General features: G+C 42.8%; 1 protein-coding gene and 2 long non-coding RNA genes across 3 annotated transcripts; 1 reads left to right on the forward strand and 2 right to left on the reverse strand.

Moving 5' to 3' along the window:
- The first annotated feature begins 8,466 nt into the window (after nucleotides 1–8,466).
- On the forward strand, nucleotides 8,467–11,272 carry LOC103186146. The gene is made up of 2 exons (XR_006084970.1): nucleotides 8,467–8,751; nucleotides 10,407–11,272. It is a non-coding gene; the product is annotated as an uncharacterized LOC103186146 (long non-coding RNA).
- Nucleotides 11,273–13,368: 2,096 nt separating this feature from the next.
- On the reverse strand, nucleotides 13,369–18,441 carry rd3 (retinal degeneration 3, GUCY2D regulator). Its single transcript, XM_007905010.2, has 2 exons — nucleotides 18,116–18,441; nucleotides 13,369–13,973 (listed from the first exon to the last, which is right to left on the reverse strand). The coding sequence occupies exons 1-2, from the start codon at nucleotides 18,403–18,405 to the stop codon at nucleotides 13,682–13,684; spliced, it is 582 nt and encodes a 193-aa protein (XP_007903201.1). The 5' UTR covers nucleotides 18,406–18,441; the 3' UTR covers nucleotides 13,369–13,681.
- Nucleotides 18,439–20,785, reverse strand: LOC103186147. The gene is made up of 3 exons (XR_488711.2): nucleotides 20,764–20,785; nucleotides 20,088–20,164; nucleotides 18,439–18,492 (listed from the first exon to the last, which is right to left on the reverse strand). It is a non-coding gene; the product is annotated as an uncharacterized LOC103186147 (long non-coding RNA).
- Between the last annotated feature and the right edge of the window lie 4,863 nt (nucleotides 20,786–25,648).

A 25,648-nucleotide genomic window follows, 5' to 3' on the forward strand; every position in this document is an offset into this window, starting at 1 on the left:
GTGGGGGTGGGGGTCGGGGTCGGGGTGGGGGTCGGGGTGGGGGTCGGGGCGGAGGTGGCGCAGCAGACGGCTGCCCCCCACCGCGGCCAACCCGAGCCCCGCAGCCGCCCCGCAGCCGGCGATCAGGACCAGGGCGGTGCGTTTGGGGGTCAACAGCCCCAAAGCCTCTGTAAAGCGGTCCATTCCCTCTCCCCGCAGCCCCCCCGCAATCCGCAGCCCCCCCGCAATCCGCAGCCCCCCGCAATCCGCAGCCCCCCGCAATCCGCAGCCCCCCCGCAATCCGCAGCCCCCCGCAATCCGCAGCCCCCCCGCAATCTGCAGCCCCCGCAATCCGCAGACCCCCCGCAATCTGCAGCCCCCCCGCAATCCGCAGACCCCCCGCAATCTGCAGCCCCCCGCAATCTGCAGCCCCCCCGCAATCCGCAACCCGCCCGCGGTTGGAGACGCAGCGCAGAGCGCACAGTGCGGAGCGCACTCACAGGAGCTCCGCCAACAACAGCCAATCAAACCCACTCCCACTCCCCCTCCGCTCACTCCCCTCCGCTCACTCACTCACTCACTCACTCACTCCCCCACAGCCCTCATTCCAACGCTCACAGTGAGATGGTAAGGCAGTCAGTGAGTAAGTTAATAAGTAAGTAAGTTAGTAAGTAAAATAGTAAGTAAGGGAGTAAGGGAGTAAGACAGTAAGGGAGTAAGGGAGTAAGACAGTAAGGTAGTAAGACAGTAAGGGAGTAAGACAGTAAGGGAGTAAGACAGTAAGGGAGTAAGACAGTAAGGGAGTAAGACAGTAAGGAGTAAGACAGTAAGGGAGTAAGACAGTAAGGGAGTAAGACAGTAAGGGAGTAAGACAGTAAGGGAGTAAGACAGTAAGGGAGTAAGACAGTAAGGGAGTAAGACAGTAAGGGAGTAAGACAGTAAGGGAGTAAGACAGTAAGGGAGTAAGGAGTAAGGGAGTAAGACAGTAAGGGAGTAAGACAGTAAGGGAGTAAGGGAGTAAGACAGTAAGGGAGTAAGACAGTAAGGGAGTAAGGGAGTAAGGGAGTAAGACAGTAAGGGAGTAAGACAGTAAGGGAGTAAGACAGTAAGGTAGTAAGACAGTAAGGGAGTAAGACAGTAAGGGAGTAAGACAGTAAGGGAGTAAGACAGTAAGGGAGTAAGACAGTAAGGGAGTAAGACAGTAAGGGAGTAAGACAGTAAGGGAGTAAGACAGTAAGGGAGTAAGACAGTAAGGGAGTAAGACAGTAAGGGAGTAAGGGAGTAAGGGAGTAAGACAGTAAGGGAGTAAGACAGTAAGGGAGTAAGGGAGTAAGACAGTAAGGGAGTAAGACAGTAAGGGAGTAAGGGAGTAAGGGAGTAAGACAGTAAGGGAGTAAGACAGTAAGGGAGTAAGACAGTAAGGGAGTAAGACAGTAAGGGAGTAAGACAGTAAGGGACCGGAAAGTTTACCGGTATCTAAATCGGAGTTGGTTTCGGCGGCCAAAGTTGCACGGCTTTGGTCAGTAACGTTTCATAAAGGACCCACGGTAGATCTGATAGACTTTATGTGGAAGCTTCCCTCCCCTTACCCGCCATCAAGATCAAGACTTACCTCTGTGTTCGCAATTGGCTGCCGTGTCTCTCCCACAAAATGGCATTTTTCGGATGGCTGTTGAGAAGGAAGCATTTGATAGGAACTGCTCCACTCGACACTGCGGCTGAGATCAATAATTATTATTATTATTATTATCATTATTAAGAGCCCCCGATGGAATGGGAGAAAAGATGAAGACGGAGCCTGATGGTTCTACGACAATGCACATTATTGCTTCTCCCATCTTTCCGTTCCACCCATTTGCACCACGTTTATCATATTCTAGTTTCCTTTTTCGGGAGTCGGGGAGGAATTTTCCAGATAACGTTTTTTTCTCCCCTTTTGTCTCCCAAATTGGCCGTGGGTTTCTCTGCTCTGTTTTTGTTGCTTCCCCTATGAAGTGACCAGCGCTGGCAGAGGTGTGGGGGTGAATACTCTATGGGAGGTGGAGTGTGGAGATTCACCCAGAGATGGAACTGATGAGCCACAGAGCCTTTTTCCTATTGTCATGGGCCTCTTTGTATCTATAACTTCCCAATATATCTCAATCTTATTGCGTGGTTTTTTTTTTTCCCCTTTGAATTCAACGTTTCATAACTGTTTGCCTCAAGTAGACACGTAAACATAAACAGTAACCAATTGTGTTTAGCTTCTTCAGTTAAAGTCTTCAGGCACAAAGCGGATGTTGTTTAATGTACAATGGATCTGAACAATGTTCTCAAAAGCTAAAGACTCAGTCGTAAACACATATTTTAATAATGGAACTCGAGAGGGAAAATAAATCTCCCACTGACCCTGACAAGTAATATTTGGAGAAATCTCAAATTAGCCAACTTTACAATTTAGGGCTCTTAACTATTTTGCTGGTGACTAAATCAAAACGGAAAATAATCCTTAGTGTTTTTCTGGTCACTTGACATTAAGTTGGAGTCAATCCGCATTAAGCCATTAAGATGTTCAAAGGTTGGTTAGTTAGCACTAGCTCATTGTGCACATTGAACCCAATCATGTAGTAAATTATTACGATGTGTCTCGTGGTGCTCAATGTCTCTCTGGCAAACAAGACCTTGTTTCACATACTTTCACACCCTGAAACAAGAAAATGAAATTTGATTTAATATTTATTGTTAGCAGATTACACTGCACTGAACATTGCAGTTGCACGTGCAAGTGTTTATCCAGCTTACAACATTTTACCTGTGCACATTTGTAACATGAGAAAGGGTTTCAAATAGTCAAGTGCTGGATTAGTTTGATCAGTTTCATCAGTCAACTCCATGGGTTTGTTTTTCTCAAATATTTCCAATGATTACATTATTCATTGTTAAAGTGAAGTCGACAATTGAAAGGTTAGTTCGATGCACTCAATGTCCCATTAAAAACAAATTTCTGTTACTGCGCTCTTTCGCTAGGTAAATGGAACACCAAAACCACCGTAACTGAACTTAACATCTGGTTGACAAAACGTTCGGTTTATTTTCAATCATCGGCCACTCTATTTATTCAAATAATTGATGGCTATTTAGTTGCAACCGCGCAGTGGGGTGTTTTCATTACAACTGTTGCAGACGAGTGTACAAATGGGGAAATGTATCTGGCCTCTAACATGTAATCACGGGGCTAATTGGGGGATAATCCGATCAAATGAATAGTTCAAAGAAGTGCTGTGGATTTATTTCTGTGAGTGACTTTTAAAAAAAAAAGGTTACCTCCCGTGAAAATGATGATGCACGCCTGGGCAATCATTACATTGAATATCAAACACAAAAGTGCCTTTGTGTTTGGCGTTGTCCTCCTGTTGAAGCATCTGTTGAAATCCAAGCCCTGTTATTGTTGGTTCATGTATAACTGTTACCTGACTGGTAAACTGAGACTTAAAGTAACAGAAATCCCATTTAGGAGCGAGAGAAGGAAGAAGAGTGGGGGTGTTGGGGGGTGGGGGGGGGGGGGGCGGAGGGGCTAAACGTCTCACCACACTACTAATTCAAAATTAAACCAACATTGTATCTCCGGTGCTGGCTCTCTGGCAAAATACTTTACACAGTTCATTCAAACCACTTTCGTACAATAAATAACAAGCCAACGTGAGAAATTCTATAGGCAAAGGAAATTAATGTAGTGGCAACACAGCCACAGCAATAACACCTTTGATTAATGGATTCGGAGCAAGGTTTTTTTTTAAAAAAAAACTGCAACGAAACTTTAAATAAAGAGAAACTATTCGAGGGATTTTAAAAACATTACTATAAATTGTGATCCTTGTCCGATGTTAATATGTCACTAGTAAGTAAAATTCTGACTAACAAAACGTTTTGGGTCTGTTGTGGGCATTAAATTAGACTCAATCAATTTGGTGATTAAAATGGTCAGTGGTCGAGTAATAATTTCGCGTCAAAATGAGTCATTTTGTCTTAAACGCTGATGGGATATTGGCCTTTATCTCAAAGGGGCTGGAATATAAAGGGGTGCAAATGATGCTTCAACTACATATAATAATAATAATAATAATAATAATAATAATAATAATAATAATAATAATAATAATAATAATAATAATCCTTGCATTTGATATAGCGCTTTTCACGTCGGGAGGACGTCCCAAAGCGCTTCACAGAACACACTGTAAAGTGAATTGACTGTATATTTGTGGGCGAACGCGGCAGCCAATTGCGCACAGCAATGTCCCACAAACAGTCGTAGATTGAAAATGACCAATTTATTATTGTTTTTGGTTTTGGAGGGATTATTATTAGGCTCTGTGTGGAGTAAGGAAACTTGCCCAAGGTTTCGCCCTCTGCCTGGAATTGAACTCAGGTCTCTCACTTGCAAAGCGAGTGCTCTAACCACTGAGCTACAGGACTCCACATAGAGCCTTGGTCAGACCCCATCTGGAGACTGAGTTCAGTTTTGGGCACCCCATCTCAGGAAGGATATGTTGGCTCTGGAGGGGGTGCAACGCAGATTCACCAGAGTGACACCAGGGCTTACAGGGTTAAAGGTTGCATCAACTCGGTCTCATTCTCTTGAGCGTAGAAGGCTGAGGGGTGATCTCATTGAGGTTTTTTCAAAATAACAAAGGGATTCGATAGGGTAGATATAGAGAAACTATTTCCTCTGGTGGGGAATCCAGAACAAGGGGGAAGTATCTTCAAATTAGAGCCAGGCCATTTAGGAGGGAGATTCAGAGGCAGCGGAAATCTGGAACTCTCTCCCCCAGAAGACTGCGGATGCTGGATACATTCACATCTTCACATCTAAGGTGGATAGACCTTGGTTAAATCAGGGTATTAAGGGATCTGGGCCAAGGGGGTGTAATTGGACTTGAGGTACAGATCAGCCGTGATCTTAGGGCATGGAGGAACAGGCTCGAGGGGCTGAATGGCCTCCTCCTGTTTCTAGGCAACGAGTATCCATGATTCATAGCCTCTTGATAGAAAAGCTACATATCAAGCGCACACGCTTCCTGTGCGTTGTCAGCCGCAATGTGAGTCACGGACACGAGTGCCACTAACATCAGAAATTGCAGGGAGCGCTCTGAGATGCCGTCTGGTGTGGAGGGCGCTACATAAATCCAAGTTGTTGTTGTTGCTGTTGCTGGGAGTCCGTTTTCTGTTTATCATCATTGAAAATATTGCTTTGAGGTACATGCGAAGAGCTCCAGGACGCCACCTCCACTTGAAGGGCGCTATATAATTGCAAGTTCTTGTTGTTGTCATTGTTGTATTCATTACATTTGAACTCAAGAGTTGTCGTGATCCTTGGAGCGCTCACCGCACCTTCTTGGGTTCTCATGATTCTCGTTTGTTTTGAGGAGTGTTTCCGTACCACGCAGAGATTACATTCCTCCCATATTTCTCCCGTTCTATTGCCAATTTCACCAGAAAGAAATCGTAATCTCTAGACAGTACACAGAAATTGTACACAGCAATTCCATTTTGTTAAGTTTTCTTTCGCACGCTCACCCCTTTCACTTTCCATTATTCGGCCTTTTACTCAATTTTGCTTCATAATCTGTCTTTCACTATTTATATTTTATTACTACACTCAGCTTTTATTTTCTTGCTCATTTGTTTCCTTTTTAACTTCGCTCCTAATGCTTTCCTTCCACTCACATTTCCCCCAAAGGTCACCTTAATCATTTGTGCCTTTCTATGTGAAATGTTTAGGTGCTGTTTCCCCGGGGACAGTTCTTTTATTATTATAATAGGAAATATACATTATATGTGGGACACACTGTAACACTGTCACAGTTATACCCTGTGACTGCGTTAAATGCTTGAAGCTTTACAAATCTAATCATTTTCACATTGAAAGCATTAGTTGTGAATAAGACGCTGTATAAACCAATATTTTTCTGCAGACCCTTTCATTTTAATATTTTTGCAATCCAACGGTTTTGCGTTGAAGCAAACGATACGCAAAAAGTGTTTTTTTTAATTTCATTTCGCCTTTAATAAAGTCTGTGGCAGAAGTGTGTCACACCGGTTGCACAAAAATAAAGAGACACGAAACACAAGCACGTGCAAACTAAATCGGGCGTTGAAATTAGTGGTTATACAGTTTACAGATAAATTGTCCACACACTTCATGGCTGTTTGTGGGACACTGCTTCTGCAAATTGGCTGTGTGTTCGCCAACAAAAATACAGTCATTACAATCTACAGTAAATCCCGTGAACCCCTTTGAGATGTTGTGATCATGTGATAAGGCACTGCATCAAATACACGGATTATTATTAATGTGTATTATCGTATTACATTTCCTCAAGACGTAAGAGTTCTCAAAGATCATCATTCACTTTGGGAAACAGGGTTGTTTGTCTCAGTTCAATGCCTCTCCCTCCGTGACATAGACCAGATAGTGAATCTTTTAACTTGCACCTTCCTAACAATGTGTAGGGTAATCCCCTCACAAGCACCAGGAAACACAGCAGCAAGTAGGCTTAAAAAGGATAAGTGACGTTCCCAGAAATGCCATTCCTAACCTCCATGGTTACGGGGGAAGAATGTGAATGCTGAACTGGTAATGCAGGCTTTCAGCGCGTTGTTTTGTTTGCAACACTCACTCACACCAAAATGCTACCGAAAACCCTCATCTCCACTTTCGTGCCGCTTCCCCTCTCGAATTTGTCAAAGATCCTGTCTTGACCCACCTCCTCGCTGGTCATCCCGGCTCCGCCGTCCACAAGTCCAGCTCATCCAACACTCTGCTACCCTCATCCTCACCCCGACACCAAACTCGGCACTCCCATCACTCCAATCCACCGATTTCCCAACTCCGAACAGATTGACCTTGAGGTCCTCACACTCACGTACGAATCTCTCTATCATCTCCCGACTTATCTCTCTGACCTGCTCGCACCCCACTCTTCCGCCTGCCTTTTCACTCAGCTGACGTGCCTTCAGCCACTACCGCTGAGCATCCTGCCGCCAACTCCCCAAATCTCCCCTCCTTATGTCCCTTCAAATCTCGCTTGGAAACCTAACTCTTCAACCATGCACATGGTCACTTCTCCCATCTCTCCCTTGCTCAGCATCCAACCCGCCAACTGCGAAGCATTCCCAAGACGTTATCCTAAGTGAAGGGCGCTACATTAATGCAAGCTGTTGTTGTGCTGTCAGGTGTGCAAGTATTTTTAGCGATAGTGCAAGGGCAATTGGAAATTGGTGACTTTAACCTTAACTCTGAAGATGATTCTCAGTAGTTTCTAAAGAACTTATAGAAAAACAGCTTCAAAATTAAATGTAAAAATTTGCCAAAATTCTGGACGCTCCAAAAAAAAACATAGAGTAAAACTAGACTAAGGTGGAATTTTTCCATATAAGTACTTACTGGTTTGAGCAGACAATTTGCCAAAGGTAATTAGGTAGAAGGCTTTCAACTGTTTCTTATGCAGTTTATCTGAGCTATTAGATAGTTGCACAAAATCTACTCTTTTTTTTAAAATAGAGCCCATGTCAAGTCATACGAAGAATTCAGATTAATCAGGAGTCGCAGCATTATCGGGATGCTTGAAACCTTTTTTTTTGTTTGTTGCATAAGACTAAAGATTGACAAAAAAAATCACAAACATGACATTTGAAACTTAACAGCAACATCGAACGAGAAAATGATACTTTCAATGGAAAATAGCTTATTGGAAATGAATCCTTAAAATATTTTGATATAATAGTATGGAATGAACAAAAGCCTCCACATTTACCAAAGCCCTGAAATCAGCTGTTGGTCTTTACTTGTTAAAGAGGTAAAACACTGTGTAAGGCATTTAGAAGTTAAGCAAAGCAGCACCCAATATAAACCTTGACTTTGTCTTGCAACGAAACACTTGCATCTTAAGAATTGGACAACTGCCTGTTAATTATTGACTAAATGTATATTAAAAATTACTGACAATTCCAAAGTTTAACAAAGCATTTTGAAGACTTTGGGTGTCACACTAAATTAGGCAATCCAGCTCATTGAAGCAGAAACAATACACAATTCCCCAAAATACGCCAATTATTCCTTCAGCGCATTTCAGCAAAGGTGGTGAAAGATGTTGTGTAAGGCGACGTGTAATTCTTTGAGAATTCTTGAAGGCCGATCATGAAGTATTTCCATCCAGCACGAAGGGCTTTGCAGACATTCTGAAGTGCTGGGGTGGGCCTTGAATCTACGACACTTGACACGGAGGAAAGACTGCGGCCGCCTGAGCCAAAGACCCCGCTGGAGGTAAAAGGATTTTTTTTTTTACAGCTGGACGATCTGCGTCAGGAAGCATTTCAAAATGTTGGAGGACTTTTTTTTATTTTTGCTTTGTGTTGTCCCACAACAATAGATCTGCCCCACAAAATATACAGTCAGTTCGCTTTACAGTATAATCTGTGAAGCGCTTGGTGACGCCCCGAAGACGTGATAAGGCGCTGTATCAAATGCAAGGATTATTATTATTATTATTAACACACGGTATTCAGTATCTCACTCAGAAGGATGAAGTCAAACCATTAGAAGTTCCATTTGTTGACACAAGATGGTGGTCAGTGATCACGGTGCCTCTGGCCCTGTTGACGGCGGCTATGCTTACCAGAGCTGTTCTTCTGTTACAGTTCCTGAAAGGCCGAGACAAAAGTAGTAAATACAGCACGATTACAGGGAAGAAAATCAAAATGAAAGTCAAAAAGACAAAAGGCGATAAACAGGTAAAGTGAACTCATTGCAAAAGTTCATTTTATTCCAAGGAGAACCTCATGACGAGCGGAATTTTTTTTACTTTTAGTCTGAGATTTGATAAATAAATGCGATTGACCTGTTAAGAGAAATTATATACCTTATTCTCGGGGAGACGTGACGTTCAAGGTCTTGATTTGTGCTCTATTATTATCTGCCGCAGGTCAGTCAATTGAGCTTCAACAGTAGTACTGTGCATACGCATCCTGAGTAAAATCTGATTCTTTAGCTGACCGGAGGTGTTCGGTCTCCTCGCAGTTGTGAGGAAGCAGTTCCGATCATAATTTCGATCAAATAAAGCATTCGGAGGATGCATGTTTTCATCACTTGGCTCTCTCCGCCTCCTCCTCCTCAATCTCACTGGACAGACGCCTAATAGAATAGCGACTAAGGCAGCCAGTTTGATTCCGAATCCGGCTTCATTTTCGCAACTGCCTTATGTTTCACAAGTACCATGCATCATTGTGTGGGAATACTCAACCCCCTCACCTTGAAACCACTTCCCTTGGCCATAAGAGAGGTTTTAAGCATGGTTTACTTGACTTGCAAATTAAACATTGCTGTGCTTTTCATCAAGGCTGCTGTAAGATTTAAAGTTGACAACCTGAGACATCACAGTCCCCACTCGGTCTCCCCTACCTCCCTCCCCCCATAGCTTGCGACGTGGAACTGCACATTCTGCAACATTTATTCAGAGGCCATGTTTTCCCAGGGCTGCAAGAACAAAAATAGCACTTCTGCGCTTGTCTGCAACTAATAAACAACACGACGGAGAATTTTGGAAGAGGATATGAGAATGCCTTAATGGGATTAGTGGCTGAGTTCCTCCGTATTAATAGAAGGTGCTGCCTTCAAATTTTGAAATGCTGAAAAAGAGCGTAGACTGTTAAAGGCTTAGACTGTTTGTTGCGGTCACTAACGTGTTTTCTCATATTTCTGCTGCTTAGGAGACAGTCTAATAATAGTCCGTTTCACGAAGAGTATCCTTTTGCTTTGCGTTCTCCAAATAAATAGTGTATTTTAAAAAAAGAGATATATGGGTGTAAGTGGGTGCGAAGCATTAACATCTATCTCCCAGCTCTCTTTCACACACAGGATATTAGCAATTATTATCGGTTCCCTAAGATAATTTGAGGAAGGAGAGTGAGTGGTACAGATGCACTGAATGTGTACAGATGCTCAGTATCAAGAAGTGGCAAAAGACGTAGATTAAAATCCAAACTCCACCATCCTTCAGACCAGAACCACATACAGTGTAGTCCCTAACGGGAAGGGAATATTAGAGCAGAAGGGTCCCACCTGGTTTCTCTCTACCGCTTTCTGCCGTCTGCCGAGAGCATGCGTCCATTTTCTCAGCTTCAGGTGACCGGGCAAGATGACTGAAGAAAGGGGGATGCAAAATATGTTAAAGCAATGAAAAACAATGATAAATACTCTGCTACAAAATAACTGGGAACGGTGAGGTGGAGGGAGGGGATTATAATGAATTTTTGCAACCAAGCATCAGCCATGTAGGGAATGTTCTGAGCTGTGTCCTGAGTGTGAAATGTCTGTACTTGTACGCAAGGATTACCACTGCAGCTCTGCCCGGTGTCATCAAAAGGTTCTTTTATTTTCAATCCCACAGAGAGACCGAAATCGAGCGGAACTCCTCCAGTTCCTGAACTCTGCCATGTAGAGGCGATGAATAGTGGGATTCGTAAACCGTGAAATACAGGATCTGTCATCAGCCTGGACTTTTGCCACTGAAGACCTGTCCGTGTCTTCAATTGGAAAAACTCAGGGAAAAACCTCACAAATCCAGATCAGGTGGACGTTTCTGCTGTGGACACCGAGGAAGGTTGTGTTATTGTCTGCTTTGCTGTTGAGCTCTGACGTTGTGACCATCTGGATTGTTTGAGAAATGTATAACTCCTGTAACAGGAAGGGGACTTGAGACACCGTTTATAATGTATCCTGACTGCTTTTATCAAAGGACTTCTTTGGGAAGGAAAGCTCTTCACGTAATGACTGCGGAAAGTTGCCTGCTCGTTTTGGACAGATATTTTGATAAGGATTTTTTTTTTTTTTGTTCTGCACAGGCGATGCTCACATTCCAAACTGCTCGGAAAAATTTGAGTTGCATCGATCTTGATTAATAAAAAAAGCAGGAAATCGAGATGTAGATAGATATTGCATCATTTCGAGAAGCGTGATTTCTATAAACGTACATCACTGGATTTAAAGATCAAAGATCAAACCTTTCTGACTTGACAATCAAAGTGGGCGTAAAATTCGAGGGGTTTCGGCACGATATCCCCGGCTGTGTAAGTAAACGCGGAAAGGCAATAAAACTATCTTAAAAATAATGTCGGATACGAAGGATTCTTTAGGAAGCTGATTCTTTCAAACACAGATTGGATAGTTTTCTTTTAGGAAATAACATTATGTTCTTATGGAGGAGACCTGCAACATTCTAGTTATACGTGAAAGAATCTGTATTTGAAAAAGAAAGGTAAAAGTTGAAGCAGCAGTTTTAACGAGAGCCCAACTAGTGACTATATGGGTTGTGACTCTTTGGATATTGTGTCCTGAAGTAGGAATGAGAGAAGTTTCACTCGCTTTTAACAAAACATGGAAGATCGTGTATGAGAGATCAATTTAATGTACCTTAACGTAACTTAATGCTAAAGATATCTACAAGATCTTGCTTGAAACCTCTAGCTTCTTAATGTATGTATCCTCACCATAATCCTGCTTTGAAATGGTTCGTTCTACCTTTTTTTTCCCCCAGAAGCTGTCAGAATCCGCTACTAATTCAAGGACTAAAATTCAGAAAACTGCTCGCTCCAAACACATTCCCTATTCATCCAGGTGGTATTTAAAATACCCGTTCACGATATGTCTTTGCTGCTGATGGCTTAGCCAAAGCCACGTCGAACTGGTGATGATGATCTTGGAGCCTTGAGCATCTCCCAACAGCAGTACACAGTGAAAGTGCCGCTGAACCTGAAGGCAACAGCCATAGCTGAAGGGCTCTTACTGTCTCCTGCACCTTTGAGAACTGAATTGAGATTATTTTACTGTATTTAATCTAATCTAAGATCCTTAACCTATCCCCCCCCCCACACACACCCAACCCCCCTCCTTTCAAACAGTGTTTCTTAAAGGAAGACCCTACGTTAGACTGGGATCAATTAACTTGCTGCTTCTACTACTTTCATTGTACTGCATTCAACAATCCCAGGAACCGTAGCTTCATCCACGACCGTCAGAATCAAAGCTTCAGTTAAGATAAATAACAATGGCATATGGTAACGCATCTCAAAACCTTCACCAAGGTATGCTGTAGAGTGTGTATTGGTAGGTGAACACAACAGCCAATTTGCACACAGCAATGTCCCTTGGTTTTATACCTCATCCAAAAGGATGGCACCTCTAGCAATGCGGTGTAACCCCCAGCACTGTTTCGGAGAGTCAGCCCAGACTTGGAATTCAATCAAAGTCCCAACCAGAGTCTTGAACTCCCAACCTGATTCAGAGCTAAGAACGTTACCGATTGGAGCCAAGCAAACACACTTGATCCGGTTTTCGCTCAGCTCATCAACAAATCAGGATCGTCAGATACGCTGATCAGATTTGTTCCATTTACTTTTCTGCTTAATGTCGGCAGCACTTTTGTTTTGAGTCGACCGTGACCGCAGTGGCCAGATGGAATTGAGATTGATAACTTCAACTGGATTGATAACTCGTCAACATAATCCTTGGTCACGGGGAGGATACGAAAGTAAATTTCATTAGTTTATTCACAAATTCAATCTTCTGCTCAGAATTCTGAAATATGTACAGCTTCCACTTCGTGCAGAATATCCTCACTCTAACCATTACATTTAGCAGCATCATCTCTGCTCAATCAGGAAAGCCAGAAAAATAAAGACCCTTCAAATGTTACAAGCTTATTGTCAACATGGCAACTGTACACATTGCACACAAATGGTCATAAAGACATTATAATCATAATAATAATCTTACATCGCCGTATCACGTCGTTGCGATGTCTCAAAGCGCTTGACAGAGTAAGATTTGTTATTCCTTGAAATGCTGGGTGGGTTACGAATAATATTGGTTTGTAATATTACCGCAGAATTCCTTCCTGTTTTTGCACTCCATTCTGGGTAACATCAATTCCTCGGTGGCTTTTAATTCCCTGTGGAAACGCACTATAATTTTTTCAACAAAACAAGGACTGCGTTCATTGTGACAGCAGATGCAGTGGTACAAACTTTCAGAAGAAGACCGCTCTCTTACCAGTTGATGCAACAATTATGAGAGTGAAACAAGTAGGGATAGGGTGGGGGCATTCTCCAATTTCCTCCCCTCCCATTCTCTCCTTAGGTGCTTTGGTCCGTTTTGCTTGACTTCCATAAAATAAAGTTCAAGTGGATTCATGCGAAGTGAAGAGTTAATTAGCTTTCTTCTGTATCCCCTACTTACAGCTGCTGGCTATGTTGATTGCTAAATGCTTATCATTTAATGGCTTAAATCAGAACAACTTTGAAAGGATATTTATGTAATAAACTATACATCACTTTAATAATTGTAGCAGAGCCTTTTTTATTTATGTCTTATATTTATCTTATAAGTTACTGAGGTGCTTATAAACCTTTCACTCTTCTCCACAGGCGGCCCCCGATACACCAATGCTATATTATTCTATGAATCCTAATTCCACAATTGTCTTTGAGATCACAAGTGCAAATGTTTTTAAAGGCGCCTGTTCTGCAGGTCTACGCACACTCACTACAGTCACACTTCCAAGGTTCGTCCAATTAAAGATCAATTTAAAATTGAACAATGAATAATTCCACTACAATTCCACATGAAATAATTTCTACAGGAAAGTCACAAAAAGGTCCTGATCCATCAGCAATTTTTGGTGTTCCTGAAATCCGGTAAACTCCATAGCCGTCGGGCTGGCACATTGCATTGCTCCACGTCCTCCGATACTGTCTTGATATTACTACTAAAGGGAAAAATCCTCACTCGAGATTTAAACGTGGACAGACTGGTTGTCCGTTTCTTGGTCCACTGCCTGGTCAACTTCTTCGCCTCCTCCTCGTCTTTCATCCTTTCCATCGTCTCCTGTAGAACAGACTGAAATAACTGGGATACTTCCTTCACCTCAGGCTCATACTCGACGACCTTCTGTCGAAACCTGTATATCAATAAAACAAACTGGATTAAAGTGACTTCTGCTATCGAACTACAGTGTTTGTAACATGCAGCATAAGTAACTGTCGTGCTTTGTAACCCCAAAAGCATAGCCTGCGCTCTCCGTCTCTACTTGGGAGCCATCGCTCCGTATTTGGAGAATTAATCCGAATTCTAAAATAGCAAAAGACTTGAGACGAGTCTTAAGAAATAAGACTATTATTTCTAATTTGCTTCAGCCAATTGATGTGACGTCGGCTGATTGAGGCCGGGGCCAACGCACCCAGACAGCTACTCCTTTGCTCAGGCAGCTTCTCCACTTGTTTATCCCTATTACTGCATCATCTCAGTCACTGCTGTCACGGGCTGTGTTTTGTTCTTCGTGTTTTGTCAGGCCTGACCTCCAAACCTCTCCCTCCATTTCGAGCTCGTCTTTATCATCCTCTTCTCTAACATTGGTACCTACCGTGCTCCGAACAGGTCACAGCTCCAAGCACTCCTTCCTCCGCTGTGCTGAAATTAAGATTCATTGCCAGCCTATTTCTTTTCAAATGAACCTCGAAATTTCGGAACCTTTTACCTCTCTCAGTCTCTTCTTCCCGCAAATATGCAGCCTATAAAGTTCCCAACCCCGACGGTGTGACGGATCACAAGATTTTTTTTTAAAAGAAACACACACGTTGAGCATCACCGAAACCACCAGTTCTGAATTCATCTTTTTGTCTGCCTTGGTGTGGCCTACGTTAGGTGCCTTGCTTGGCCTTAAATCCACGGCCCTCAAAAGCGAACGCAGTGAATCGAAACGAAACCATCACTTCAACAAAGCCAAGCACATAAGTAGATGACATTTGAGGAGGAGACAGAACATTCGGTATTATTTAGTTGTGTAACACTGGGCTTTGCTGGAGCTGCTCATCAACATGAACGTTCCCTAATGGAACAATTAGATCTCTAGTGAAAAAGGATGGCTGCAGTGAGTCAGCCTGTGGTATATTTAGAATCTATGGGAGAGAAACCTCACCTGGGTCTAGAGTTACTTTATTTTCTCAGTATTTCAGAGCATCTAAGACCGATCTCTTCGGTTGCACCTTTCGGTCACCTCTCCCTCCCCTTTCTCCCTTGCCGGGTTGTCCAACCCCACCATTGTACAGCGCTCCGAGACACTATCCTACACGAAGGGCACTGTATAGATGCAAGTTGTTCCTGTCTGCAATTTGGCAAATTCTTCAATACAGTCAATCGGAATACTGGTCTGGCAATCTTAGTTATGAAGCCTTTTTTTGTTAAGTTCTAAGAGCTACAGGAAACTGACTTCAATGGTAAGACTGAAATTCAACAAATTGCCAAATTCTGCACCGCTCTGAAATGCTAAGAAAATAGAATAAATCTAGACGCTGGAGGAATTTACTCCCACATCATGCAGCGTTCACTAAAATCATCCATTGAATGTGAGGTTAATTAATGAAAAAAAACTTGCCATCGATGCATTGTAACAACATCTGGTTGCAACTACCATAACTTATTCTAAACCCTTCATTTCGCCCACAAAATATACAGTCAATTCACTTTACAGTTTATTCTGTGAAGCGCTTTGAGACGTCTCAAAGACGTGATCAGGCGCTATATCAAATGCAAGGATTAATATTATCATTTTTGCTCATGGAATTGCTTTATTTAGAATATTGGCCTTTGGCAACTTCCGAAGGACATCAAAACAATGGAGAGAGTTTATAGAAGAATGAACAGGATGATCCTGAGGCTTAAATCTCTGCTGTGTCAAAAGACTCATAGCATCCGACATCGGAATTGGAGAGAAATAAAGGGCATAAAGTGATTGTAAATCCAAGAAGGCGATAGACCTCAATGATTGGAGGACAAACCTCAAGACTGGAAGAACAGATTTAGAAATGGAGTTCCAATATTAATCAATGCTACGTCAATTCGTTTATTTGAAAAAGAGCTGAAATGAAAGTAATTATAGAAATATATGATCAAAAACTCTGTGTGAAACTACGACTCCAATCCTGCCGGGATGTCATGTTAGATGTATAACTTCCAATAACTTTGGGAATCGGGGAACTTTAACAGATTAATCTTCGAGGGAGAATTTTTTTTGTTATTCACTGCTCTCAGATTAAATCAATTGGGAAAAGCCAATGGCAAATCATTTGTTAAATAAGATGTCTTACCTCATTTTATTCTTAGAAAATGAAGACTGACACAGAACAACTGCATTTTCCATTGCAGCTTTACAAACTTTTCAGGAGAGTAATAAGGTGGTTAAACTTGTGGATTATAAAGACTGTTGATTTTATCAAACACATTAAACAAGGAATTACCAATATATAACCACTTGCTGAACCGATATACATAATCGTGGACAAAGGGTAAAGGCATTCGCTTCTCACTCTATTGCTGAAGAGAGGCGTTGCTGTAATTTTAAAATAGCTGGAAGCATTTATCTGCTTCTACTGCACTCTGACACCGGAACAGCGTTCCCTTCAAACCAGACATATGCACAAAGCAACAATTGTTAAGTCGGTGGCACTGACAAATCAGACTGACATTTTGGATAATAAGATGGGAATAGAATCATTGTTGACAGTGAAATTGAATAGTTCAGACCGACAGTTCTCGGGTAAAATCTCTCCAACCGCATAGTAAAAGCTCTTCCCTTTGTTACATTTGTAAAGAAGTCATTTAAGTTCTGTTGTTCGATAAAGTAAGTTTGATCGCTGAGATAAAAGAAGATAATTTGGTAGCAATGTGGGAAGGTGGTTTAGTTGATTTGTACCACACAGAGCTGTCTCTCAGTATCAATCTTCCAGATTTTTGTCTATTTGTATTGAGGAGCAACAAAAGATTTTAGAACTCCCATTCTGGAATCCTAACATCGAAAGAGATGTCTTATTATCGTTGTTCTTTTAGAAATTCTGGATAGGAACATTAGTCTCTCTGAAGCTCTCTGGAAAACAATAAGTGTGAATTCTTGGTTGTGTGATCCTGTCGCACTCTGGGCCAGGAGATTATATAAAACGTGCTATTTTATAATGCAGCTGATATCCCAAACCACATATAATATACTGTATAATTATTCCACTGATCCGTGAAGGAATAGAGGGCAAGCAATTTCTGACACCACAAATAGTCACAGCGTTAACAACGTCAATTATACATTAGTGGAGTCCTGTAGCTCAGTGGTTAGAGCACTCGCTTTGCAAGTGAGAGACCTGAGTTCAATTCCAGGCAGAGGGCGAAACCTTGGGCAAGTTTCCTTACTCCACACAGAGCCTAATAATATTCCCTCCAAAACCAAAAACAATAATAAATTGGTCATTTTCAATCTACGACTGTTTGTGGGACATTGCTGTGCGCAATTGGCTGCCGCGTTCGCCCACAAATATACAGTCAATTCACTTTACAGTGTGTTCTGTGAAGCGCTTTGGGACGTCCTCCCGACGTGAGAAGCGCTATATCAAATGCAAGGATTATTATTATTATTATATTATATTATTATACTGGGGGGGTGAATGGGGTTAAATTAGGAGGACACGCGGCACAAGCTTGGCTTGTATTTCCTGGAGTTCAGAAGGTTGATGGGTGATTTGATTGAGGTGTTTAAATGATAAAGGTGACTTGATAGGGCCGATACCAAGAAACAACAACACCCTCTGGTGAGGGAACCCAGAGCAAGGGGGCATAATGTGGAGTCCTGTAGCTCAGTGGTTAGAGCACTCACTTTACAAGCGAGAGACCTGAGTTCAATTCCAGGCAGAGGGCGAAACCTTGGGCAAGTTTCCTTACTCCACACAGAGCCTAATAATAATCCCCCCCCCAAAAAATAAACAATAATAAAATTGGTCATTTTCAATCTACGACTGTTTGTGGGACATTGCTGTGCGCAATTGGCTGCCGCGTTCGCCCACAAATATACAATCAATTCACTTTACAGTGTGTTCTGTGAAGCGCTTTGGGACGTCCTCCCGACGTGAAAAGCGCTATATCAAATGCAAGGATTATTATTATTATTATTATTATTATTATAATCTTAAAATTAGAAGTAGGCCATTCAGGAGTGAAACTAGCAAACACTTTTTCCACACAAAGGCTTGTACAAATCAATAATCATATTGCAGAAGACATTACCTAAGTATCACTGGTCCACAATACGAAGGGTGGATTTTGGCACAAGCTGACTCAAGTTCTAGCCTCTCCACTGGGGAGATATCATAGCTGTGTTTGGGGTAACTGACCAGCCAGCTGTAGTCCACGCCTGTTCTTATCCTCCTGTATTCATTCTCTCGCTCCCTCTGCATCTTCTCAGCTTGTTTTATCTGCCAGCTGAGCTCCATCATGAGGGTGTCCACTACCATGTCCGCTGGATTTCTTTCAGAGCACCTGTGGTAAGGTTCACTCCACTTAAACCAGGAGGCCATTGACTTTGTTCACTCTGATGGCCTTTGAATCCGAAAGCGCACAGAAAGAGGATTGAAGAACGATTCTTTAACGCAGGAATTTCACCACTGTAAAAAAATATATATGTCAAAGAATTAGATCAACTGTAGCACCTTTGTGTTTATGTTCCACCTGTCTGTGATGCCATATGAAGTAAGAGAGGGCTAAGATTGTGAATATCAGTAAAATGAGCTTGAAAAATGCTCGAAGGGGATGAGGGCGTGAATAATATGAAGAAAGTAAAGGCAGGCCAGGAATGCCAACAGGCAAAATAATCTCAAAAAACGTAGAGGCTTTTATTAAAGGCCGGAAATTTTCACCTAAAGGCCTGAAGATCATTCTGTCTAAAACTAAAATTAAAATAGTCCAAAATTGTGGAAAGTTTTAAATTCAGCCCTTAATTTGGAAGCCGGTGCCAGCCCTCTGAGACCTTCCCTTGGCCTATTTTATTATTTATTATTTGTTACTTGAATACGTTCTACCTCATAATCAAGGCACACCTAGTTCTGGCCGTCAGGGTACGAGTGTAAAGTGATCCACCATCGTTTATATGAGAAAATCTTACTTTTGAAGTGTAAATCTGGTTTGCTGAATAAATTCGGGTATCATAACACCAAAACAAATTATACCATTGGAAAAAAATGCTTCTTCTATATTACGTCTGTTATTTTCTGGATATGATAAATCCACTCTCCGTTCTCTTTGATTTCGGTGAAATCAGCTTACGCTTTCAAGTTTTCATTAATTTCCAAACATTTAAATTCTGTGAATAGAAATCTGCTTGGAGATTAATTGTACTTCAAAGGCGTGCGTCCAAGAAGAGAAAAGCAGTGGCATAAAGCTGGTTTACTACTTACCTTTTTATTTGTTATCGTTATTTTATTAAATAAAAATGAATTGATAAAAGTAAGTTGGTGGATACGGTCAGATTGTGGAACATTGCTGTGTGGAATTGGCTGCTGCATTTCGTCCACAAAATACACAGTCCAATCCACTTTAGGGTATATCCTATGAAGCACTGTGAGACATCTAAACGATGTGTTAAAACGCTGCATCAAATGCAAATGCTACTGTTGTAATCATTATTAAACTAACTGACCACGTATCTGTTGTCGCTTATGCTACGCGCAAAGCCATCAATAAGCTTCAGGGATTGTTTTTTTCTAAACGTTGCTCACCTTTTCTTTTCGAGACCCCGCCTGACACGCGATCCGAAAAGACATGGGATTGCACGTTGCATAACCGCTTAGGAAGTGCGAGAATTGGGACACGAAACGCCAAGTACGATCGCACGCGTCATGGAGGATGTGCCGGGTTCGCTTTGACACTGAGTTACAGGAAATATTATGGGGCTGTTTCTAAAATTGCTTCATGCCCTTAATATCGGAATGAAAACAGTGTGATTTTTCCTCTAACACCGGCGAGAATCCTTTCTTCTTATATATCTTGGCTCGCTGTTTTTTTTTGGTGGGGGGGAGGAGGGGGTTTCTCATCTTACAAGACTGTTGCTGTCCTAACAAGGTTAAAACAACTTTCACAGTGCAACCCCTGATGGAGAGACAATTCGCTCCGACATGACAAACCTGAACAAAAACAACCAAATAAATCATCTCTCTCTCTCTCTGTCTCTCTTTCTCTCTCTCTCTCTCTCGTTTCTTCATACCTTATTTCAAACTTCTTCCACCAGGCAATGAAGAGGCGCAGCAACAGGGATAATCTACTACTCTGCGTATTTCAAACCTGTTGGATAAAATCATAAATGTTACACTCATTCCTGAACACTCTCGACACCCTCAGGCGGAGGTGGGTTGCACGGTGAATTCCTTTGACTCCGTACCTCGTGTCTTGGGGTCAGCCGGGAGTCTGACAACTGCGGAAACCCGTCGCCGTAAGAGTAAGAATATCCGAACCGAGCGGAGATTTCCATGCATCCCACCTCCACGAGAAAATCCCAGAGATAGACGGTCGGAGCGGAATGCTCACTCTCTCCCCGGAGGGACGCAAGCCCGCTTACCTAATTCCGGAGAGTATTAGGCGCAGGTTGGCAAGAGCCAAGGCTTTAGTGTGCGTTGGGGGTGGGGGTAGGGGGGAATAATAACCCCTGGAGTCTAACCAGCTAAAAAAACAACATATAGCTCGCCATTGAGATCACTGTCTGAACCTTTTTTTTGGTGATGATGGATGTGATTAAAAAATTCAGTCGGTGGGGGAAAAAAAATACAATGCCCTGCATCAAATTATCAGTACAAGACAGGCAAAGTGCCCGTGTTCTCCGACCTTCAGGGCACAGACCCCGAGAATACAAGCGAGCGTTACAAACAACAAAGTGTCTTACTTACTGTCGCCGACACGAACCCCTCTTTTTCTTACTTTCTTCCTTTCTTTCTCTCGCTCCCTCCCGGCTGATTTCCTAGTGCAAACGGACCTCCTCACCCGCTTGAAACAAACGCCGAAGCATTGGGCTCTCCGCGGGTTAGAAATGAAATAGCTTCGGTTTAGGGCAGCGCTTCCTTTGGGTGAACAGCGCCTTCGTGTTCCAGATTGGGGTGAAACTGGAAATGGTTGGTGGGTGTTGAACTCACAGGGAAGGGGTGGGATAGAGAGAGACACACACACACACACACAGAGGGGGAGAGACACAGAGAGGGAGACACACACATACAGAGGGAGAGGGGGTCAGAGAGACACACACAGAGAGAGGGAGACACACAGAAAGGGAGCGAGAGAGAGAGAGAGAGAGAGGAGAGACGGAGACACACACAGGGAGAGAGAAGGCTCTTACTCTCGACCTGTTGCCTCAGTTTTATAATCAGGGAGGAGGATTCACTGAGGAAGCCCTGGCTCTTCCCGATTACGATTAGCAGTTGCCATAGAGACTGTCTTAAAAGCTCTTTAGACAATAAAGAGGCTGCGTCCAAAGCCAGACAGGTTTGAGCACAGCCTGTGAACAGAGAGAGAGAGAGAGAGAGAGCGCAGCCTCTACAGAGACAGAGCCCTGGTCAGTGTAGCCCAGGTATGGCGGTGCATAGAGTTTAGAGCAATCCCACACGCTCCCACCCAGTCAGTCAATTGATGACCTCCAGAGTTGGACCAGCGCGAACAAACCGCTTAAACCCCTCCGCCGACACTTTCCCTCTGCGCTCGTGTTTCTCTCCTACAGGATCGAAGGTGCGGCAGGTTTCCCTTTTGATTGGCTTCTCATTTTCATTCTGATAGGAGTCCCTCGAGAGAGAGAGAGGAGGAGAAACAATAATAAATCGGTCGCCTCAATCCACGGCTGTTTGCGGGGACGCGCGCTGCCGGGCGCAATTGGCTGCCGCGTTTCGCCCACGAAATACACAGTCGCTGCACTTTACAGCGTATCCCGTGAAGCGCTTTGAGACGTCTCGAAGACGCGAAGGGGCGCAGGGTCAAAGGCAAGGATTATTATTATTATATTATTTTCGAACGTAATTGCGCAACCCATCAAAAAATGGCAAACTGATGACCCGAGTGAGGAGAAAGGGGTACAATAAACACCCAGAGACTTGACTTGGACTACACTGCCCTCTCTCTCTCTCTCTCTCCTGTTAGCTCTAATATTTCACCTTTTACTTTTCTCGCAGCTGCAGGCGATTCCGTTCCTTTCGTACTTCCCTTTTTCTTTTTCTGGTATCTCCACCTTCGCTTTGATTATTTAATCGGTGTTGTTAAGAAAACGAGATGACTTAAATATCTCCCCCTAAGTTCCCTTGTCCCGGTGAACAAAAAAAAAGGCATTCACTTCATGGCTGCTTGTGGGACTGTGCTGTGCGCAAATTGCTGACTGCCTTTGACTACGCAATATGCAGTCACTCTACTTTGCAATAAATCTTGTGAGGCACTTTGAAACATTTCAATGATATAGAATAATAATATATTATTATCTTTTCCTTTATTGTTTTCCATTTCGGTTCTCGCCTTTACTTCTTTATGTCGTACCCAATCGTGCTTTCTGTGTGTTTTCCCTTTAGATTCCTTCCTTTGCCTTTCCTCCACGTATCACTGTCCTCGATGAATTATGCTGTCAGTACATCTTACTACGAATGCCTTCGTGCCGTGACTTTTACATTTGATGCAAAATGGTGAATCTGAGTTGCTTCTTGTAGTGGTTTAAACCTCTGTCGAGACAATGCCAGATCCTTCTTTATTTAGCTTCAAGGGATCGGAGGAGCTTGGCCCAAAGCCCTCTCTGGATTGATTACTTAAAGTTAATATCTTCGGCTAAAGAGCGTGCAGACTTCCTGCCCTGCTCAGCAGATCAATGCTCACAAACAAATACTTAACAAAAATAAGAACTTGGAGTCAACGTAAAGGCCTAAAAGTTTACGAAACAAAAAATCTTTGTCCCAGGTTGTCAGCGCTAGGAACGTCTAAAGAACAAACCGTTTACCTGGAGCAGTGTGGCTTCAACACCTGCTGGTTTACCCCCATCATAAACAAGGTAACACTGAAAAACTCAGCCCTTAATCTCTCATGGCTCATGTCCAGTTTCGTAGCTGCAAATTAATGTTATAATACACGACCCTTTGAATTGTGCTCAATGGTCTGATTGATTCAACATGCAGTGCTGAATAAATTGTTTAATAGTTTGTTGTTTGCTTTTAATGCCTCAGTTCGTTCCCCCGTGTGTATAAGAAGCCGAAGCAGGTGACAATGAATCTCCTGACAGGTGCTATTCCCATTTGCACCCTCGGCTTGTGTAATCATCTCGATACCAGATGCACTCTTTGTGAATTTTCTTGTATATAAAGAGAGCAAATGGAGCTATCACTCTACACGTCCGCTCGTCTCTACCTCACGTTATGTTCTCTCAGAGACGAACCAACAAAAATAGTAGCGTCGGACAACAATGAATTTCTCAGCTTTCCGCTCACACCTTGAAATCAGAGGTGTTGGAATCTGAGCGGTCAGTGTGTGTGTTATTCCAGTCCTACCGTGAAAGCCCTTACTTGACAAGTGCGTGGCTGCTGTTCCAAATCTTCCAATAATTACCAAATCCAAATTGCTCTTGGTGTGCACACAATCGAAGGAGATTTCCATACCAAAATAATAGTCAAACCATCTCAGTGCCAATGTCTGTCCGTCCAAATTCTCTCGTAATTGACACTTATGAGGATGGCTGGAATTTAATAATAGTAATAATCCTAATAATAATCCTTGCATTTGACATAGCGCCTGATCATGTATTCAAGACGTCTCCAAGCGCTTCACAGAATAAACTAAAGTAAAGTAAATTGACTGTACATTTTGTGGCCGAAATGCGGCAGCCAACAGCGCACAGCAGCGTCCCCACAAACAGCCGTGGATGGAGTGACCAAATTATTATTATTTTTTTGAAGGGATTATTACCCCGGAAAAGTGATCTGCCAAGCGACTCATAGTTGTTGCTCTTTGGATATAATTTGGAGCCTGGTAGGATTTTGGCAGCGGCCTCCATGGCAAGTCAAAGTTACCATTTGCAAAGCATTTGAGTTTGTTATATGTGACAGGAAAATTGATCTCCCATTTCTCAACATCTGGGCAGCATAAAACCTGTAATAGCGCTTGGACGGAAATGTTAACCAAGTCAGATAAACACTGTAACTGGTATTCAGATGCTTTATCCGGTACTTACTTCCCGGGAGTATGATTGGCGTTTGTGGAAGTACTTTCTGGTTTGAGTGCTGTATGAAAGCGGTAGTGCCCCAGTAAACACCTAACCATTACCCATGTCACCAGTGTAATTACTTTCACATGTTACCATCTGCAGAGCATTTACGTTTGTTACATGTGACAGTAAAATAGATCTCGACTGTGACCAGATTGTCAGGGCTGACAGTAAACAAGGGCAAAATCAGACACCACCACCACCAACAAATTATATTTATATTCATACTTATATAGCGCCTTTCATATCAGGATGACATCCCCCGCAGCTCCCATCACCTCCTCGGCTGCCAAGTCAGGACTGTCAAGTGCCTTGGGACGTCTTCTCGAAGTGAAAGGAGCTATATAACTGTAAATTTGTTGTTGTTGCATCTGCGAGACGGAGATATTGCAGTATCTCCCTCTTGCAGAACGTTTCGCCCACAGAATACACAGCCAATTCACTTTACAGTATATTCCGTCAAGCGCTTTGAGGCGTCTCGAAGACGTGATCAGGCGCTACATCAAATGCAAGGATTATCATTATCATTATCATTATTATTATTATTACAGCATTGAAAATATCCTGTTGCGATTTCCTGTCTTTACCCAGAAGACCTAATTACGTGTGAGGCGCAGGTTGGCAATGGGGCGAAGCTTGGGAACCCCCAGAGTGTGCGTTGGGGTACTGCTGGAATTTCCCACCTCCACCTGCAGAGTTTGCTATTATAAGCACTATCTGACGCTCCATTTCCAAACGTGTCGCTTTGGAGACAATTCAGCTCCGAGGATTCTCTACTTACCTCCCCCAGGCACTTCCAAAGAAGTGAGCAAAACAACTATGTGGACGCTTCATTAATGCCACCTGAAGACCCCTTTAATAGTAATTTCACAGCCCAGTCACGTTTACATCACCGGCTAAGAGCCAATTTTTTTTTTTTTAAAAATCAGGTCAAAGCCGGTGATATAATAATAGTAAATAATGATAATAATAATAAGCAAAGAAGTCGAGCTATTCAGCCCATCGTGTCGGTGCTGGCTCCCTGAAGAGCAATCCTTCCAGTCACATCTACCTGCCTTTTCCTCAAACCCCTGGAGCTGATCCTTTTTTTTTAAGGTCATTTCTGGTTCCCTCTTGTAAGATCCAATTTGGAATCTGAATCCACATGGATTCTGCCTAAACCACTGCTCCCTGGCAGGGCATTCCACATCCAAACCACCCCGGACTTGAGAGAAAATTTCTCCTAACCTTTCATCCGCTTGTTCACTATCTTAAACTGATGATCTGTATTTACCGACTCGCCTGCACTCAATGCTCTTACATAAAAGCCTAGCGACGCAGTCTATTTCGGATTATCATTTAGTCCCTGTACTCAGTCCGCCTCTTTGCTTCTATCGCTCTTGGTGTTGAACTAATTTTAGTTTAAAAAAAGAACCAGGCGCGTTTAATTAAAAAAAAAGCCAGAGGGAAATAAAAAAAAAACATCGTTTGAACCAGGACTGAACCGAAGCTATTTGCAAATCAATATTTCAAAGCGGTTCCTGTTACAGTGCAAGGGAGGAGGAACAATGCTGCCA

The sequence above is a fragment of the Callorhinchus milii genome, unplaced genomic scaffold, assembly GCF_018977255.1.
Source record: "Callorhinchus milii isolate IMCB2004 unplaced genomic scaffold, IMCB_Cmil_1.0 Scaffold3, whole genome shotgun sequence".
Lineage (NCBI taxonomy): Eukaryota > Metazoa > Chordata > Chondrichthyes > Chimaeriformes > Callorhinchidae > Callorhinchus > Callorhinchus milii.

Coding starts and splice junctions, on each gene's coding strand:
- rd3 (XM_007905010.2), bottom strand. CDS start 18,405: ATGGCCTCCTGGTTTAAGTGGAGTGAACCTTACCACAGGTGCTCTGAA. Junction 13,974..18,115: donor TGTGGACCAGTGATACTTAG/GTAATGTCTTCT, acceptor ATTGATATACAG/GTTTCGACAGAAGGTCGTCG.